The sequence below is a fragment of the Cygnus atratus genome, chromosome 8, assembly GCF_013377495.2.
Source record: "Cygnus atratus isolate AKBS03 ecotype Queensland, Australia chromosome 8, CAtr_DNAZoo_HiC_assembly, whole genome shotgun sequence".
Lineage (NCBI taxonomy): Eukaryota > Metazoa > Chordata > Aves > Anseriformes > Anatidae > Cygnus > Cygnus atratus.
The window spans coordinates 28,725,129-28,743,490 of record NC_066369.1 but is presented as its reverse complement, the minus strand read 5'-3'; the positions used below and the strand labels follow the sequence as shown (position 1 = coordinate 28,743,490).

At 36.9% G+C, this 18,362-nt stretch overlaps 2 protein-coding genes across 6 annotated transcripts in view; one reads left to right on the top strand and one right to left on the bottom strand.

The window, feature by feature from the left end:
- FGGY (FGGY carbohydrate kinase domain containing) overlaps positions 1-386 on the bottom strand; it is a 308,806-nt gene extending 308,420 nt beyond the window's left edge. The window contains exon 1 of the mRNA XM_035538252.2: positions 280-386. The gene's annotated coding sequence lies outside the window, so the exon portion shown is untranslated. The remainder of the gene's footprint in view (positions 1-279) is intronic.
- MYSM1 (Myb like, SWIRM and MPN domains 1) lies at positions 350-17,729 on the top strand. Of its 5 annotated transcripts, none has more exons than XM_035538248.2 (20): positions 350-489; positions 1,522-1,597; positions 1,781-1,851; positions 2,869-2,946; positions 3,075-3,101; positions 3,670-3,748; positions 4,436-4,534; positions 5,084-5,847; positions 6,795-6,925; positions 7,785-7,888; positions 8,838-8,915; positions 9,982-10,070; positions 10,351-10,405; positions 10,491-10,541; positions 11,224-11,298; positions 11,673-11,861; positions 12,169-12,301; positions 13,559-13,664; positions 13,790-13,847; positions 14,379-17,729. In XM_035538248.2, exons 1-20 carry the CDS (start codon positions 419-421, stop codon positions 14,541-14,543), a joined length of 2,499 nt encoding a protein of 832 aa, XP_035394141.1. In that variant the 5' UTR covers positions 350-418; the 3' UTR covers positions 14,544-17,729. The 5 variants fall into 5 exon arrangements, with proteins under 5 accessions (XP_035394141.1, XP_035394140.1, XP_050568072.1 ...); XM_035538247.2 differs by having other exon boundaries at positions 368-489; positions 9,982-10,079; positions 14,379-17,723; XM_050712115.1 differs by having other exon boundaries at positions 368-489; positions 1,522-1,633; positions 14,379-17,723.
- Positions 17,730-18,362: the final 633 nt, after the last annotated feature.

The window sequence follows — 18,362 nt, the reverse complement described above, 5'->3', positions numbered from 1 at the left end:
GGTTTAGTGGGTGACATTGGTGGCAGGGTGATGGTTGGACTAGATGATCTCAGAGGCCTTTTCCAACCTTAATGATTCTAGGATTATATGATTCTATGATTCTATTAACAGACGTGACCATGCGGCTGGAGGCAAAAGGCACCTCTGCACCACAACAAGGCCCCTCGGCCAGCGTGTATCCCTTCGGGGCCGGGACTCAGGGCCGGGCAGCCCGCTTTCCCTCACGCAGGGACCTGCCCAGCCATCACCTCGGCCCCACGGCCTTCCAGCCCCACTCACCGCATCGCCATCTCCCCGCCTCCGCCCGGCTTCTCCTCAGGGCGCGGCTTCACCCCAGGAGCCGCGCGTGCGCCGCCGCCATGCTGCCCGCCCCCTCCCCCGGTCCCTCTTCGCCTCGCGAGAGCGCGGGGCCGCCGTGATGGCGGCGGAGGAGCCGGAGGTGGATGTCGAGGGGGACCCGGCGGCCGTGCCAGGCGAGGGGGCTCCGGGGTGAGCGTAGGCGGCGCCCCGGGGGGAGGGCTTCGGGGGGCCGCGGCCGCCTGTGGCGGCGGGAGACAGAGCCGGGGGGCCGCTCGTCCGACCCCGTTCTTGGCCGGACTCGGGGGTCGTGCGGTGCAGGAGGGGATTTGGGGTCCCCTGAGGGGTGTTCGTGGTGGTGGCACGGGGCTGTGGGGGGTCGGGGGTGGGCTTCGTTTTGGTGGCGGGGTAAGGGTGTAGGGCTCCTGTCCTGCAGGGCATTCAGACATCTCTGTGGAGACTTTGATAACAAGTGATTACATAAATTGGTAGGGAGGTTTTGTGCCGCATTAAGGTAGAAGGCAGTCCATCAGTGGTGGTCTTCTCAAAGTAAAAACCACTTATTTACAGAAAAATTGTAATCTGGATGAAGTCTGTAAGAGCACTAACCACTCTATTTGTTATGGTTCTATTAAACCTTATGTGTATATGTGCACTCCTCTAGAAGAAAACATTATTTTCATTATAAGGGGATGAGTGGAAAGATGGAGAAATGTTAAGTGGAGATAGCACAAATCAATAGCGCTATTAAAAAACGTAGTTCTGTAGTTGACCATAAAATCCTGGCATTGTTCATTTATGTGTAATTTGCAGGTCCCTCCTGCTTGCAGTGTTTCTGGATGAGATTTTTTACTACTTGGGGTTTCAGTGGTATCTCATACACCTTAGAGGTGAGATGTTACTACTGAGAGCACTAATAAAGATGCTGAGGGGGTTATGCCATGTGTGATCATGGAATCATTGAGGCTGAAAGAGACCTCTAGGATCATCTGGTGCAACCTTTAACCTAGCGCTGCCCCTTATCCTTTGGATCTCATGGAGTATTATGAAAGAGTAACATTACACAATGGTCTGCAATGTATGGCTTTTAGCTTTAGTATCTCATTCTGCCATCTTCTGTTAATGATTCTGTTACTTAACTGTACATTTATTTTAACTCTGACAGCATTCATTTTGTTTGAATATATTTGCGTTGTTTTTGAACAGTTGTTTTTTTTTTTTCAGAGATCATGAAAATACAGCTTCAAGCTTGCTGCAGGACCACTATCTTGATTCATCTTGGAGAACTGATAACAGTCTTGTAAGCAATTCTAAAATGAACGGTACTTCTAGCAAGGTTATCACAGCTTCTGTTTTCTCTATTCTCTTACAAGCTACATGTTCTTGTACATGCTCTTTTAGAAGCTATTATATATTGAATCTTGGTACTCAAATAACAGCATGACAGAATTCAAAGATTAAGAAATATTTGTATTATTTGCAGCCGTGGACATTGGACAGCAGCATTAGTGAAGAAAACAGGGCTGTCATTGAGAAAATGTTGCTGGAGGAAGAGTATCCTTTTCCTGACGTGCTTTTATGTTTTGTTTTTTTTCTGTGTGAGAACAGAAAACTTCTTGTTTCCAAAGGAAACGGACAAATTCGCGTTTCCTTGTGAATGTGACTGAAACGCTCTCACCTTGTAGGCAGATTACAGGAGTCAGAGAGGATCCCTTAATTAAATGATACAGCTACCCCTAGCTCGTGCTGATGCTAAGTCATTGGCTTCTTCACGGTCTATTGACAATACCTAAAAATAGTCACAGTTACATAGTTTACTGGTTGGAAACGTAATGTTCTTGGGTGCTCGCTTGAGAGGGAGGTAGGAAGAGACAGCTGGAAAGACATTGAGGTAGGGGCAGGGATGACTTAAACTACAGAATTTGTAGGCCTTACATAGGTAGCACAAGTTCTTCACTTGCACTGGTTCACTGTTTTGTTGGTTTTTTTTGGTCTTGTTACATGTATACTTTGACAGCATGCAAGATGAAACGAGTGGAAGGAACAGCTTTATTTTTTTTTAAAGTTTTGGCTGAAATATTCTTACCATTAGTAGTGTTTCTGGCATAAGTTGACCTCAGCAATCAAGGGAGGTGATGGCAGTACTATTCATGGTCCAATTTATATTCATGTTCTTTTTGTGATTGAGTGATACTCAGTAATAAAAGAAACAAGAAAATAAAGCAACAGAATGAATTATTGAGGATTAATTTGAAAACGGATAAGGTATAAGTACAAAGAAAAGTACTCAGTATGGTTTCTATGTCAAAAAAGAAAAATTCTGTTGTGGAAGCAGGATACCTAGTTTGCTCAAAGTAAAGTGAGCATGTAGATTCAGAAATCAAATACCACTTCCTTCTTTGTTACTACTAGGAGTATGTGAAATAGTGCATATTTCAGTTTTGAAAGCCGTATGTGCAGTTATTTCTACAACTGAATGATCGTGAGCCAGTGTAATTTATACAATTTTTAGAATTCTCACATGTACAGCTATTCTTTATGCTTTGAAAACTTTCTTAATAACAATTTCAGATATTATTTATCTAATAAATCACTTTCTGAGAAAATATGGCTCAATCAAAAGGAAGCAGAGAAAAGGTCTATGAAAAGGTAAGTCGTGTTCTAGAAAAAAAACTCACATGAGAAACTAAAAGTCCTTCTACAATAAGGTTGCTTGCTGAGATATGCAATAGCATCACAATTACTAATTTTAATTTCATTCTGTTTTGTATTTGCAGTCCACATAAGAAAACTGGAAAAGTCATGTACGTACACTTTAATAAGAGTATTATTTATTTTATTTTTTTTATTACTTTTATAAATTTTTACACTTTAATTGAGTTACATTTTTCAGTGTGGCTTCTGATTTGTTAAGATACAGTACACAAAAAATAGTTAGTTCCACAAGATTAAGTTGTCTGTACAAAATTATGTAAGGGATCTTTCAGCACACAGAAATGTGTGTAGTAAGAGGCCTGTAGTAAAATACGCACATACATACATACATATATATATGTATGTTTTGTAGCACAGTGGTCCTTATATTTTAAAAAAGTGTTGATTCAAGTTGGCTTTCTTGCCTGAACTTCTCTGTTTACTTGTTCTATGTACTCTGCATTATTAGTTACTGACAAATGTTGTGTTGTTTTGAATCTTCCTTTGTGTTAGAAAACTTGACATAATTCTCAATGTTCAGCCACATTCATGCTTAAAACAATACCCTGAGCTTTACAGGAGATGAGTATTAGTCCTCTTGTCAGGAGTTGTCTTCAGTTACTGAGATTTGAGAATGTTTTTAAGAAACCACTAACTTCGGTTTCCTTCTTGTTCTAGGGTGCGATCACCTACAAAATCAACTAGCTACTCAGTGAAGTGGACGTCAGAAGAAAAAGAACTGTTTGAACAAGGACTGGTATGTTTATGTTTATATGTAATATCTTGTTTACATGTCATTAATTTAACTTCAGTAGCAAAATAATAATAAGTAAGCTTGCTATATTTATCTGCTTCTGCTTTTGCACTTCTAATTTGTTAAAAATAATTGCCACCTACTAAGGGTGTAATGATAAATCAGATTTATACTGATGAATTGCCAAAAATGGTTCTGTTTGTTTACCAGATTTTGTTTGTGTGAGACTGATTACAATTTGAGATCACAAAGTATCTCAAACATGCAGCTTTATGAATTGTATAATCATATTGCTGTAGTTAATTGCATACTACATTCTGTAGTTAAAGCAAGTCAGCTAATAAAGTGAAATCTGTTAGCTAGTATTTCAAGATTTTTAGAGATGGTATGCTTGTACAGTGTTGAATGTAGCAGGGTTTGATTCAGCAAGTACAAATTTATTTCAGCAGGATTCCTCGAGTTAATAAGCAATACAATTTATAGCATGTCTGCATTGAGTGAAGAACAGCAATAATTCTTACTGCTGGATGTGCTTTTTTTCTTGGTAAAATATGACTAGTGAGATTCTTGAGTTTAGTTGTACTGTTTGTGTGTTTGTAATGAATGGTTGAGTTTTTAAATCCTTCTTGGACATAAAGTGCAATGTCCGTAACATCAGAGGCTGGCTAACTTCAATGTGCTCTGTACTAGGTGAAGTTTGGTCGCCGGTGGACAAAAATTGCCAAGTTGATTGGAAGTCGTACTGTTCTACAAGTAAAGAGCTATGCTAGGCAGTACTTTAAGAACAAGGTAAGCAGTATCTCGAGTATGTTGTTGTATGTGTAGTTTGGTTTTCATCTGTCTTTTTCAGAATACTGCTGTCAAAGTACCTAGTCTATTTCTTTTCATATTCAGAAAAGTAGAACATGCTTATTTGCAGATTTAAATACGAAATTAGACAGGACTTCAAATTCCCAGAAAGACTTCAATATTTTTATTGCTGGTATAACTAAACAATGTGCAGTATAACTAAGTTCTCATGATGTTGATTTTTAGTCTGAAAATACTTGTTTTCTACACTATAGCTTTACTGTATGAACTAAAATGAACTACACGTTCATTGTAGTTTTAGCTTTAGTTGCATTTGAAACTTTAGGGGCTTTTAAGAAGGAATTACTATTGTCTGTTTTTGAACTAAAGTAAATGCTAGTAGACTTTGACTAGTATACCTATAATGCTGTGTAAAAGTTGATTGCAATGGATTAAAATGTGTTAGAAAGTAAAATTTCAATTTTACAGGCAGAGGGGATTGTTTTGTTGTTTTTTTTTCCTCCTAAAAGTATTTTGTACTTTTCTAAGGCAAAAAATGACGAATCTGAAAAAGAAGAGCAAAATCAGTGTGGTAGCAGTCTTCCTTCTGAAGATGGGATAAGGGTAGAAGCATGGTCATCTGGAAACTTGAGAGGCCGTGCGGACCCTAATCTGAATGCAGTGAAAATTGAAAAGCTGTCAGATGATGAAGAAGTAGACATAACCGATGACATGGATGAACTATTTCCTCCTACGTTCCAGCAAGATGCTAGAAAACCTGAATTACCTGTGATTTCAAGAAGCCCAGTTGAAGAAACGAAAGGAATGGAACACGTTTTTCCATCTGTTGGACATGGTTCTGCTATTTCTTTACCTAAAGAAGATTCTCAGCATACCAAACAAGACACAGCGGATGTGTTACTATTTCGAGGTGTCGCAGCAACATGTTCTCAGCACACGAACGGTGATAAATCTGTGAATTTAGATTACCAGCAATGCAATAATTTTATTGAGAAAGTTGAACAAGGTAGAACAGTAACATCTCATCGGTCTAGACAAGTTGCTGATAAAGAGCGTAATGAGGAGCAGAGAGACCTTGCTGATAATGGATTGCTTTTTCATTCTCCCTGCCAAGTGGATGAAGATCATCAAGAGGAAGCAGAGGAGCTTAAGCCACCTGATCAAGAAGTGGAGATTGATAGAAGCATCATCCTGGAAGAAGAAAAACAAGCTATTCCTGAATTTTTTGAAGGGCGTCAGGCTAAAACACCAGAGCGTTACTTGAAAATTAGGAATTATATTTTGGATCAATGGTAAGATGCATTAATTTTGCTTTCTGAAATAAGAGATTCAAATCATAGAATCATACAATAGTTTGGTCTGGAAGGTACCTTAAAGATAATCTAATTGCAACTGGTTGGAATATCACTTGTGTCCTCCTTGGTTGTAGCTAAAGCAGTACTTAATCCCAGTAGCTTGCTTCTGAAAATAATATGATTATTTATATGGTAGCATTCTAAAGATTACCAGTGAACAGCCCTGATTATTAATGCTTCTTTTAACTCCTCCTTTTGTTTTTTTTTGTGGCATTCTGGAAGCTAGGCAATGGAAATATTTTGAAGCATTACAAAAATAAGCATTTTGTTCTGGTATAGTAGTTAGTCTGGCTACCGTTTTGGCAATGCTTGTTTTCCTTTCAGTTTTTGTCATCCAATATATAAGAAAGCATATATGGCTTTAATGTTTCTTCAAAATATCTGATTAAACTTGTTCCATAAAGGCGTGTAGCAATGCCTTCATAGAAGGGCAGCTAAAAGGAAGTCTGCACTGTAGAAAAGATTCTTGATCAAAAAAACTTCAAATTAAGAATCAATTTGGAGTAGTGCTTGTACTTTTGAATATTTTATGTTCCATCTGCAAAGAATCAGTTTAAGGAACCTTAATGATCTGTGGTAGCAGGCTAAGCATAGCTTGTTACAGTTTTGGTTTACGTGCTTGTTGGCTGGGTTAGCTTGCTTTTTAGTAGAAAGAATTACCAAGTCTAACTGGGTTCTCGTTGAGTGGCCTTAGTATATTAACAGCTTATTCTAATTTAAATTTGTTTTGTGAAACTTGTATTTTTGCTGCAATTGCTCTGCATGGTGTGTGCATCAGGGAAAAAAACATTTCGGTGTCTCATCTTAACCTCAGAGAAGTCACACAAGTTGCCCCCTTCAATGGTTTGTTTTGTGATTTGATGATGTGTTCTGCTTTATTTTAGGGAGAGATGTAAACCCAAATACCTGAACAAGACTTCAGTGCGTCCGGGCCTTAAGAACTGCGGTGATGTTAACTGTATTGGACGGATCCACACATACTTGGAATTAATAGGAGCAATTAACTTCGGCTGTGGTAAAATATATATATATATATATATATATATATATATATATATATATATTTATTGGAATTGATTCAAAACTTAAATTTTAATTGGTGCATCCTGAGAGCATCTATTGTTGGGTGTCAGCTTTCCTATTAAAATGAATGTTTTCATGGGAAGGGTGAACGTGAAAGTTGGTAGATAAGTCTTCAAAAGAAAGTCAAAGTTCACTTCATTGAAGCACAGATGACTGCACTTAAGCAGAACCAAGTGTACACGTGGATGGTCTTCTAACTTCTCTGCTCCCTGTACTTTAAAAGTCTTAAATAGTTGTTTATTTAGGTTCTGTAGCAGAGAATCTTAGTACTTCATTTAGCATGAAGTCCTGAGACATACTGCACCTGAAATTTTGCCTTCCTTCCCCCGAAAATAGCATTAGAGCTACTGTTTCCTTTCCCTGCTTTCCCATATTGAATTATAAGTATTTCCTAAATAAAACAATGCCTTAGCCCTCAACTACTTCTGACAAGAATCAAATACTAGAATTGACAGAGTAAAAGTATGTATACACCTAAAAGTTACTGTCATTAGTATTCTAAGAGGCTCTATATTGGGTTGATTTTGGTCCTGAGCTGAAGGACACCTAGGAAGAGAGGAATGACCTACAATAAATTTTGTCTGAAGTAGAAGTTACTAGAAATTAATTAACAGGAAGGAAGGAGGTTTTCTGTCTTAAAAATTCTTTGGTAGTGAGAGAAGACTACAATCATTCAGTAATATGACCATCAGGAGATGTCATTTCAGTGTGTTGGGTTCTTCTTTATGGCATTTGCTTATCACTTCATACTTTACTGAAGTACAGCATGTATCTGTTTATCTGTTCTGTAGAACAGGCTGTCTATAACAGGCCCCAACCAGCTGATAAAACACGCTCCAAAGAAGGCAAAGACACAGTGGAAGCATACCAGCTTGCTCAGCGTTTGCAGTCCATGGTACGTTTTTGGGGGTGGGGGGAAAAAAAAAAACACTTAACGTGTAAGTTTTTTCAGTTTTTATTTTCAAGTCAGGGCATCTCAGGAAACTTCTTTTGTTCTGTTTGCTGTTTCCTTAGGATGCTGAGCAATTCAAGTGTTAGTCTTAAGTAAGTCCTAAGTTAGTCTGAAGTTTTGCTTTCTGACAGGTATCTGTCCTAATTTCTCTTTTCTTGCATAAAGATAAGTACCTGAACAGAAATCAGAGGTTATGTTTCAGTCTTTTCCACGTAGCCCCAGCCACTTCTTTCCATCTCTCCATGATTTATTAGCCTAAATTAGCCAGAAAACAGTGGAGTGTATCGGTAGTGTGTGATTAACTTGCTTGTGTTTTAATCATTAAGTATACTGTGTATATGATATTACTTCCTGCGTGCATAAGGCTCTCAGTTAAGCACAGTAGTAACTCATTCGTAATTACGTGAGTTACAAATGTTTGCCAGATTTAATTTTCATATTTGCATTTAATGTAGCATTTTTAAGTACTTCATAGCAGAGTAAATCAGTTGATGAGAAGAAAACTAAATCAATCTCACTTAAAAAATTAATATGAAGAACAGTAGCATACACTAGACGTAAACATACTGGTTTATAGCTTTGTGTTGTCTGTGCTGTAATTTGCAGTTGGATAATAATGTGCTGTTGATGTTCCGTGGAGCGTCATCCAGGTGTTTTTCTTTACAGCCTTAAAAACTGAAAACTTCACTGGTGATATTTCATGGCACATTATAAGCTACTTAATTCTGCAGAACTCCAGGGGTGTTTTTTCTTTTCTGGAAATATGTCATAGTGTTAGTAAAATTCATGCAGCAGTAACCTTTTGGATTATGTTGTTATGATTGATTAAATGAAGCAAATGCAGTTTTTTCAGAAGTTTGATCTTTCACTCACGTTGATTTGCTTGCTGCAGCGTACAAGAAGACGGCGAGTGCGAGACCCTTGGGGAAACTGGTGTGATGCTAAGGATTTGGAAGGACAGACATTTGAGGTAACTCATGTTTTAAACTCTATTTACAGAAGTAATTCTTGGTAATGGCTAGCAGGTGGTGTTGCATCAAATATTGCACAACCATTTTCCTCTTATAGGTATTTAAATTATTGGTTCTGCAACAGCAAAACTAAAAATAATGTAGCAGTTGTTACATCTGCTGATAAATACAACTGTACTTTGGTGTTTACAAAGGTATTCATGTTGTGAGTGTGTATGGACCTACGTAATTTTATGCCTGTAAAGCTCTTTGCCTTGTTTTGTAGGAGACTTCATGACCCTTTATTTTCAGTTATAGAAAAATTGGTTTTGCTTCATGTTAAATAAAACCTTTGCATGGTGGAGGATAGTGTAAGTCAATGCTAAGGTTAAAATATTAAGTCATCAAGGATCAGAAAAATCTGAAATGAATTTCTGTGCTGATTCCTTTTGCTTATAACTTAAAATAAATCAGTCTTATTTCATTACAAAGTTCAGTTTTATTTGAGTCGGAATTACCACGAATCTGGCAGGAAAATATTGGTTCACCTTTTCCTTTAAAAAAAAAAAAACTGATTCTTTTTTTTATTCTGGATATTTAAAAGCTAAATGAGATGACTTTCTACTGTTATTTAAAAAAAATAAAACCACAGAAAACCACCACATACTACAGTTTCATAGTTTACCTTTCTTCATAGCTTTACTTTCTGCAAAATACAGCTCTGGGTTGAAAGAAAAATTTGAAAACATTAATCCCTGAAAAGGTGGCATGATAAACTTTCCTCCTTAATTACCAGATTTGCATTTATGTATAGTTTGGGATTAGGTTGTGATTTTTTTTTATTTGGTTGCCTTCAGAAATGTAAGAATTCTCGCTTCAGTCTTGCAGACTAGGTCTCTAATTATCGTTACTTTCATGCTGTTTGATTCTGCTGTGGCTGTTGCCTTCTGTCTTGAGTAGTCCTGTAACACAACAATTGGTAGCATATCAAGAGGACACTGATAGCAAGAATTCATTTTGGCCTTGTCTTAGAATCACTACTGAAAGAGCACATAAGACATTGACAGATTAATTTATTTTTCTTAGCATCTATCTGCTGAAGAATTAGCAAGAAGAAGAGAAGAAGAAAAACTTAAACCTGCAAAATCTTCTAAAGGTTCAAGACAAATAAAAAGGTATTTAAAGTACGTAGCGTTCAAATGTAGATCCAGAAATAAAACAACTGGCTTGCGTGGTGTCAGGCTGGAACAAATAACATGTATGCGTGTCAAATGTTTAATACAGAAATTCACAAGTGTGGGTGGTGAGGTTTCTATACTTGGTGGAAGCCATCCTAACATGGGATGAACAAATCCAGTGAAGAAGACATTCTTCCTACACTAAGGAGACAGTGGGAAACTTGGAAAGTTTCCTGACTGTCCTACATCTTTAGAGAAATTTTCTTTCATTTTATAGTTCCTTTGATCCCTTTCAGCTGATACCATGCTGTTTATTCACGGAAGAAAAACAGGTATGTATCTATGAGTGAATAGTTGAGAATGCTTTGTTTAGTTGTATTACTTTTCTTATACTCATTATTGTGTTTATCATTTCAGGAACCTTTTCAGGTGAAAGTGTCTTCAGAAGCACTTTTAATAATGGATTTGGTGAGGATGAAGTTTTATCTTTCAGAAAGCTATGATGCATGTGTGTGGTTTTTAGTTTTGTTTTATTTTTAATGGGCAACATAACCTAAATGCTGTGCTGCTAAATCTTTTTAACTTCTTTCCGTTCAGACCTAGAGGTGACAGTCCAGTATTAAAGCCCCAAAAGATTAATGCATTTTCTGTATTGTGCTCAGTTTTTCTAGAAGGTAAATGGTTGTGCACTGATAAGAGTGTTAGTACTTTAATCATAATTTACTAAAAACTATTGTCTAAAACAGTTTGACATTTTGAAAACTTCTGGGTTTGTTTTCTGCTACTCTGGGTGTTTATAGGACGACTTGTCTTTTAATATCAACACATTGCACCAAAGTTTTTTGCAGTTGTTGAGCACATCACAGCATTGTTCAGGCTTTGGTGTTTGAAGCTAGCTCGCTTTATATATGGAAGCATAATAAAGATATGCAGTATCCATGCAAGTATATAACAAACAGATGTAATCTTTCCTGTTTATTTCAAATTGAAGCGCTGGCTATTTTAGAGTCTTTATCTGTCCTAAGTTTTCCTTCTAAATGTCATTGAGAAATTACTGAATTGCAACTGTGAAAGCCAGTGCATTCTACCATGTGCAAATCAAAGCTAGGAGAAATTATACAACTTTAATAATTGTTTAATATCATTTTAGCACTCTCATGTGTCTATGGCAGAAGTAATAGGGTTGCTAGGTGGAAGATACTCTGAAGCTGATAAAATTGTAGAGGTAAGTGTTTATCTTCTCTCCACTTTCTCTATGACGTTAAAACTGTTTTGGTAATATGTTTATTAATTTCATAGAAACATAGACTCATAGAGTGGTTTGGTTTGGAGATTAGATAATTCCAACCCCCCTGCCATGGGCAGGGACACCTTCCACTAGACCGGGTTGCTCAAAGCCTAAGGGCAACTACTTTAAGTATATTAAAATTGTCGTTCATCGCTAAAATCTTCAAATGTTATTTATGCTTCTGTTCAAACGTTGGCTTGTCAGCTCTTTCATGAGGAAGATCTGGTACTGACTCTTAAAATTCTTTAAATGAATTTTATTTAACTGATTAAGATTTCTTGCATTTATCCATCTGGAGACTTTTTTAACAGGTTTGTGCAGCGGAGCCGTGCAATAGTCTCAGCACAGGACTGCAGTGTGAGATGGATCCGGTATCGCAAACACAAGCCTCAGAAACACTTGCTGCCAGAGGATACAGTGTTATAGGGTGGTACCATTCCCACCCGGCGTTTGACCCCAACCCTTCTATACGAGATATTGACACTCAAGCTAAATATCAGGTACTTACTGGTCTGTACATTAATAATAAATAAATAACCAAAAAAAGCTAACAACTCTAAAGCCCTTCTGGTATTTACAACTTTAATGCACATTGCTGCACTCATGCATATTAAAACTGTGTTCATAAATTGGTTTGTAGCTCTGCAGGGCATGCTAACATAAAGGTGGTTTAAATGAAGTTGAACAAGTGTGAATGTTTGCCAGATTTTCCAGTGTTTTCTGACTTGTCTATTCTATTTTGTAAAATTTCAGAACGGTGTTGTGAAAAAGACTTTCTTATCTGTGTCGTTGGTTTGTTTGCTCTAGAGTTATTTCTCCAGGGGTGGTGCCATGTTCATTGGAATGATTATAAGTCCTTATAACCGAAATAATCCTCTTCCATACTCTCAAATGACTTGTCTAGTAATTAGCGATGAGATCAGTTCTGATGGCTCCTACCGTAAGTACTGATAGTTTACCCATTGTTTTAATTTTTCTTTTTCGTTTGGATACTAAGGGGAAAACGTTGTGTATTCTTGAACTGGAGCTTGAGAAACAGGTATATATGTGGTGCTAAGGGAGGATTTCTACTGTACAAAACCAAAACTTTCACCTAAAGAGTAATCCTGCAATCCCTTGATGTTGGGACAAAAATTTACAGCTATAAATGAATTGTTTTTCCTGTATACTATCATAGTACTACCCACAATCTGGTAAGGAAATAGAGGCTGGGGCAAGGGTCACTATTACTTATGTACAGCATCCTATGAATAGCTGAGAAACTGTTTCACGTGTATTGCTAAGTCTTGTAAAGCAGCATAGTTTCTAATCCTTTGATAGAGGACACAGAAGTATTATAGCAAAGACTCGGCTGCTATAGTGACAAAGAATTTTTACTCCACTAATTTAATATACAGAAAGTTAAAAAGTCAAACTTGCCAGCTGTCCACAAAAAAGCAGATATGAAAGACAAATTGTCAAGCGGATCCTAGAAATGGTGTGCTAGCATGGCTCCCAACCTAAGATACAAGGTATAAGTTGTTGCTTAAAAATATCATTGGCATTTCATGAAAACAGAATGTCTTTCTTGAATAGTTAAGAACACATCATATAAGATGTATGGAATTTCAAGTGTTGATCAGATACTCGTTCCCTGACATTAATCTGTGGATAATTCCCAGGATAACAGTTTATGGCTGTAGTCTCTGCCTCTTCTCTGTCCTCCCTTCCCCTGTTTTAAGTCCTGATTTTTGTATCCAAGCACGAAAGATTCCAGTATTTTTGGCAAGGCAGTAGAAGAGGCCATGTGACTTGAAATTCCTCCTCTTTTTTTCCTGCGGAAGTAAGCAGAACAGACAATGGAGACTTGCTTCATAGCTGTAGGGGAAGTGAAGTGGTGACCACATCTGTGCAATAATTCTTAAACTACAAAAAATAAAAGTGGTACTAAATTATAAAAAAGAAAAAAACTTGACTAATTTTGCTGTTTTTTCTGTTACGCTGTGGATTTCTGTGTGCTTCTTTATGGCACGAGGAATTGCAGAGGATATGGAGGAGAGCAGACTTGTTGCCTACTCCCACCAAAATTAAATTTGCAATGAAAAATGTCATACTTCTACTTCAGCCTCCTTAATGTTGGCAAGTAACGGGGCTTATAAATAACACATATTATCTATAGGAACATAAATAGTGAATGTTCATGTTCAATTGATTACAGGCCTGCCCTACAAATTTGAAGTACAGCAGATGTCGGAGGAACCTCAGTGGGAATTAATATTTGAAAAAACAAGATGGATAATTGAAAAATACAAATTCTGTCACAGGTATACATCTGTTTAAATTACGAAGATAGTCAGTTTAGAATTTCTGCATATTTATTAGTGGTGTTTCAATGAAGACATAAGTCTGCTTTCTACCCTTCTACTACTTCCTTTTCCTCTTTCAACAGCAGTGTCCCCATGGATAAAATTTTTCATAGAGATTCTGACCTGACTTGTTTGCAGAAAGTAAGTTTTTGCTTCTTTGAATTTTCAGTTGTAACGTTTTGTAATTTTAAATACTGTTTAAAATACAAATCTGTTTGGTATCACGAGGTGTCACATTTTTAAAAATTAGAGATGTAGACTAATAGCTATAAATTGGTTTTAAAGAACTTAATTTACAAAATAATACACGTCTTGCACAAAAGAGACTGTTTTGATCCTTTTTTGTCATAGCCATTTATTGAGCACTGATCACAAAGTAAGATCTTTAAGTATTGCCCCTCTTTGTACAATTGGTTATAACTCATTGCTACAATGATTGGGTATGGCTCTTTTCCAGTTGTGTGTGGGGGGGGGAAGAGGAGCCAAAAGGCCCAGGCTAGAAGAATCTGGAATTTGTTCCTGTGGGGCTGTTCTTTTTAAAACTTTTGTTCAGTTAAATGCTTTCTGTAGTGAGAAGGGGAAAAAACAATACCTATGAAATATTCATCAGCTAGAAGGAAACGAAAAATCAGGAATAATAACAATTTTAAAATTTCCTTTTCTCTTGACTAGCTTTTGGAGTGCATGAGGAAGACTTTAGACAAGGTAACAAACTGCTTCATTGCTGAAGAGTTCTTGACTCAAATAGAAAACTTATTCCTCTCCACATACAAGAGTGAAGAAAAGAGTAATGCTGAAGAAAGTAAGAATGAATGTTCAAATGAATCGCCAATGTGACGGCTTAAACAAAACAGAACTGGACTTTTTTTCTTACTTTCCATTTTCTTTTCCTCCTGGCCCCAATTACGTCAACTTTCAAAATTATTACCATTTTAATAGTAACAGTCAAAGAATCCCATGTCTTTTTATTGTTATGGCTCAAAGATACCTTGAAAAACTAATGAGTGTGATCTGACTACATGAAGAACATTTAGCAGTTTGCAAAAACCAATTATCACAGGGTTAGTTAATTACACAGTCTGCCATTTGAGAAGGAGTTCTTGGGTACTGTGATTCAGTCTTCATGGAGAGTGTATCCTGTCTTCGCTCAGGTCTTTCAGTTTTGGACATTTCTTTTTTTTTTTTAATTATATTTTAATCTGCAGGTACACATCTGATGCTCAGTGAATTTGCTTCTTAATGCTTTAGAATTTCTAAGTTTGAATGAATTCACAGAAGAGAAATCGACCACTTCACTCAAATGAAAGATTGTTAGCTCACTCATTTTAAATTTTCCTGGTATCTGAAATTTTCTTCAGTTTTGCTTTACTGTATCATCCGTTGTCATCCCCCCAGTGATCCCTGTTGTCAAGTAGCTTTTTGGCATATTCTTTGCCACCTTGCATCCATATTTGTGGGGGAAGGGCTGGCAAGTTTTTGACTTCTCATTACTAATTGTGCTCATTTCCAGTGGAAATGGTAACACCTGTTTATTACAGGTTACAGTCTCTGATCTTCCATTCTACGGGAAGATACCTTGTTCTGTTAGATCACTGTGATTTGTCCACTTCTAATTGCCACTGTTTCCTGTGGAAACGAGCTCTTCATTGATGGCGAGCTTAGTGCAACAAACAGAAAAGTATTTGTCTTTTTGAAGGAGGGAAAAATATAAACCAAGAACAACAAAACAAATTCCTACAACTTTTTAATTTAGTTCTCTGCAATGTGCAGGTCAACAAGAAAACGTACTGGTTTTATCAGTTCTTCAATTATGATCTCATATAAGTGTAAATTCAGAAATTAGTCATAAACAGATTGATCTTCATTTGAGAATTTTTCTTGATTGTAATTTGCATGAGCTCTGTGAGCAGGTTCCATGAGCTATATCACTGAATCTTCACAGAAAAATGTGTTTTACGTTTTGTTCTCTAAATCTCTAAGAGGAAATGTGACTTGTATACAGTTACTACTATTTACAGAGATTTATCTTGGACAACGTTTCTCGGGTATGTCTGAAATATATTTGAAAACGTGAAGCAAGCAAGAACTTGAGTTTATACCTAGAGGGTATAAACTTGAGTTTATCCTAGGGGGGATGAAAATAGGCTTGATTCTTATTTGAAAAATATAGATATATGTATATGTATCTACTTCGATATATATAAGTAGAATTTTAAGATTTTATATGTTTAAATCTTTAACTTCGTCTTTTCATTTGTATAAATAGAGTTTGAAGAGCTTTAAAATTGTAGAGTTGCATCCTAACGAGGGAACTCCTTTGCAGAAGTTGAAATTATTTTTTTAATCATGCCTCATGTTAGTCTCCTGCTTCTAAATGGAATTGCAGAACATGATCATATTAAAATATGAGCACTTGATGGTTCTCTCAATGCAGATTCAAGAGCTATGGTCTTAAAAATATTGGTGAATGTTCTACTTTCTGTTCTCTGTCTATCTGCTTATGCTCAGTTTTAGGTCCCGCTTCTGTGTATAATTTACAAGCTTTGTGCATCCATCTATTTAAGGCATGTTGACTCTGCCTGTGTATATTCTAAAGCATCATCTTTGAGACTTCCTAATGAAAAATACCGCATGGCTTTCTGTATTTCTCATTTAGACTGCGCTCTTGTCGACAAAGCATTCCATTCCCACTTAGTTTTGGAGTGTTCTACAGTATTAAGGTATTCTGTTGCAGTTTTGCATAGGGTACTGTAGAAAAATCACACAGTATATATGTGCTAAAAGCTGTAATTAGTTCCGATTTGTAGAAAGAGAAATTTAAACCTCACGTGTAACAGCAGTATGAAGTAGATAATGTTCTTTGTCCGTGTATGGTATATTTCCAACCATTTCAGGATGTTACTACTGTTTGGTAACACTGACATCCGATGTGCCAGCTGCTTTTCTGTTTACTAATTAAAGTGAGTTAAAGTACTGCAGTTGTATTAATTGGAGTTAAGTCATGAAAAGTCAGAAAAATCAAGTAAAACATATTTCTGAAGCAGTTAGTGTCTCTTGAGAAGAGGACATTGTGTGCGTGTCAAATGCTCAATACTGCAGAAAGACCCCAAATTTCCCAAGAGTGATTCTTGTACCTAAGGTTATCCATTGACAACATTTCAAGGTGGAAGTTGGGTGGAGGGAGAGAAAATAAACTGCTTGTATCACCATAATCCCGTATTACCACACAATATTGTATGTGAGTTGAAAATACCATATCTATTGTGCTAAGTACTAATTTTGTGGGCAGGAGACCTGGTAAGAAAACAACTAGTCTGCTTTTGATTTTTGACTTTGTGACTGATAATATGAGTTTGGAAGTTGCATGCTTCTGAGAAGATAAAAATCTATAATACTAATACTGTCAGTTCTGCTACAAGATACATGTAAGGCATTAAATCTTTTTCTTGGAAAACTCGGGTTTTTTTAACCTTATTCTTTTTTTTTAACCTTATTCTTTTTATGATAGCTTTTTTTTAGTATAAATATTGCGGGCTGTTAAGTGTTTTTTTTTCTTTTATGTAAGACCACTTGTTATTCCTAGCCACGCGGTTCCTCAGGAGAGGGGAAATGGTTGAATAGCAACTGGAATGATGAAATTTAAACTGGAAGAATCAGCAGGTGTGTGTATGTGTGTATATATATGTAGTGTGTGTGTGTATCTGTGTCTGTGTATATCTTACGATATATATTTATTCTAAGATGTAGTTTTTGGCAAACATCATTTCTGGGCATTTGTTGGCCAAGTCAAGTTTTGCTATTCCCATTACTGGCAGTGCTTTTTCACAGATGTTTATGCCTCGTGTTCATAGGGAGGACAGGAGGCTTGCCCATTATTTTTTGTTCAAGTAACTTTCCAAGAAGTGATTGGTTGAAGGCAGAGAACATTGCCAATAATATTTTTCCCCTTTTGCTCACTTCTTTGATATTCCTCACTGGTGGTGTACAAAGGTCTACTAATAAAGACTGTATGTTCAGTACCTCAAAAGATGTGTTCCAAATTTGTGATAGCTTCTTGCCTCTTGAACATAAGATCTGGTATTTCTTCGTTCCAAGTCAGTGCCAACAAAAAGTGATCGTCTAGGTTTAATACCACTAGAGGGAGCTTGGTGACAGCTGATAGAAAGCAGTAAAAGTAGAGAATATAGTGAACATGATTGTGGTCTTCAAGTGAGAGCTAAAACTATTCTTACTCATGCATACAAACTTCTAGCTCGTGATTAATTTTTACTTTGGGCAGTAACTGTGTATCTTATTGCTTTAATTTGTTCTTACAAATGCTCTGCTTTGTTCTCCTTCAGAAAATTATCCTGTGATGGTTTGAGGCAAGGATGCTGAGATGGTAATCGGTATCTTCCAAGCTGTTTTCAGATAAGGTGATCCTTCAGCCAGAGTTGTGAAGTAATATGATATGGTTTGGGGGTTGCAGTCATGTCTTCAAATTTGGGTAATGAATATAGCGGTTCGAAAGATCACTGGAGTTGTCCTGTTGCCATAGGTTAATTCTGAGGGTGGTCATGAAATTATCTTTCAAACCGCTATATTCATTACCCAAGTTTGATTCAAGTAGGTTGGTTCCAGCTCTCTGCTAGGAGTTTCTGGGCTATTGGGTTGTAT

What these genes read in the sequence shown, in the direction of transcription:
- MYSM1 (XM_050712115.1), top strand. Translation starts at nt 419, where the DNA reads ATGGCGGCGGAGGAGCCGGAGGTGGATGTCGAGGGGGACCCGGCGGCC. An exon ending in GGCAGTACTTTAAGAACAAG is followed by an intron (nt 4,535 to 5,083) that starts GTAAGCAGTATC and finishes TACTTTTCTAAG; the next exon opens with GCAAAAAATGACGAATCTGA. An exon ending in ACCTGACTTGTTTGCAGAAA is followed by an intron (nt 13,848 to 14,378) that starts GTAAGTTTTTGC and finishes TCTCTTGACTAG; the next exon opens with CTTTTGGAGTGCATGAGGAA.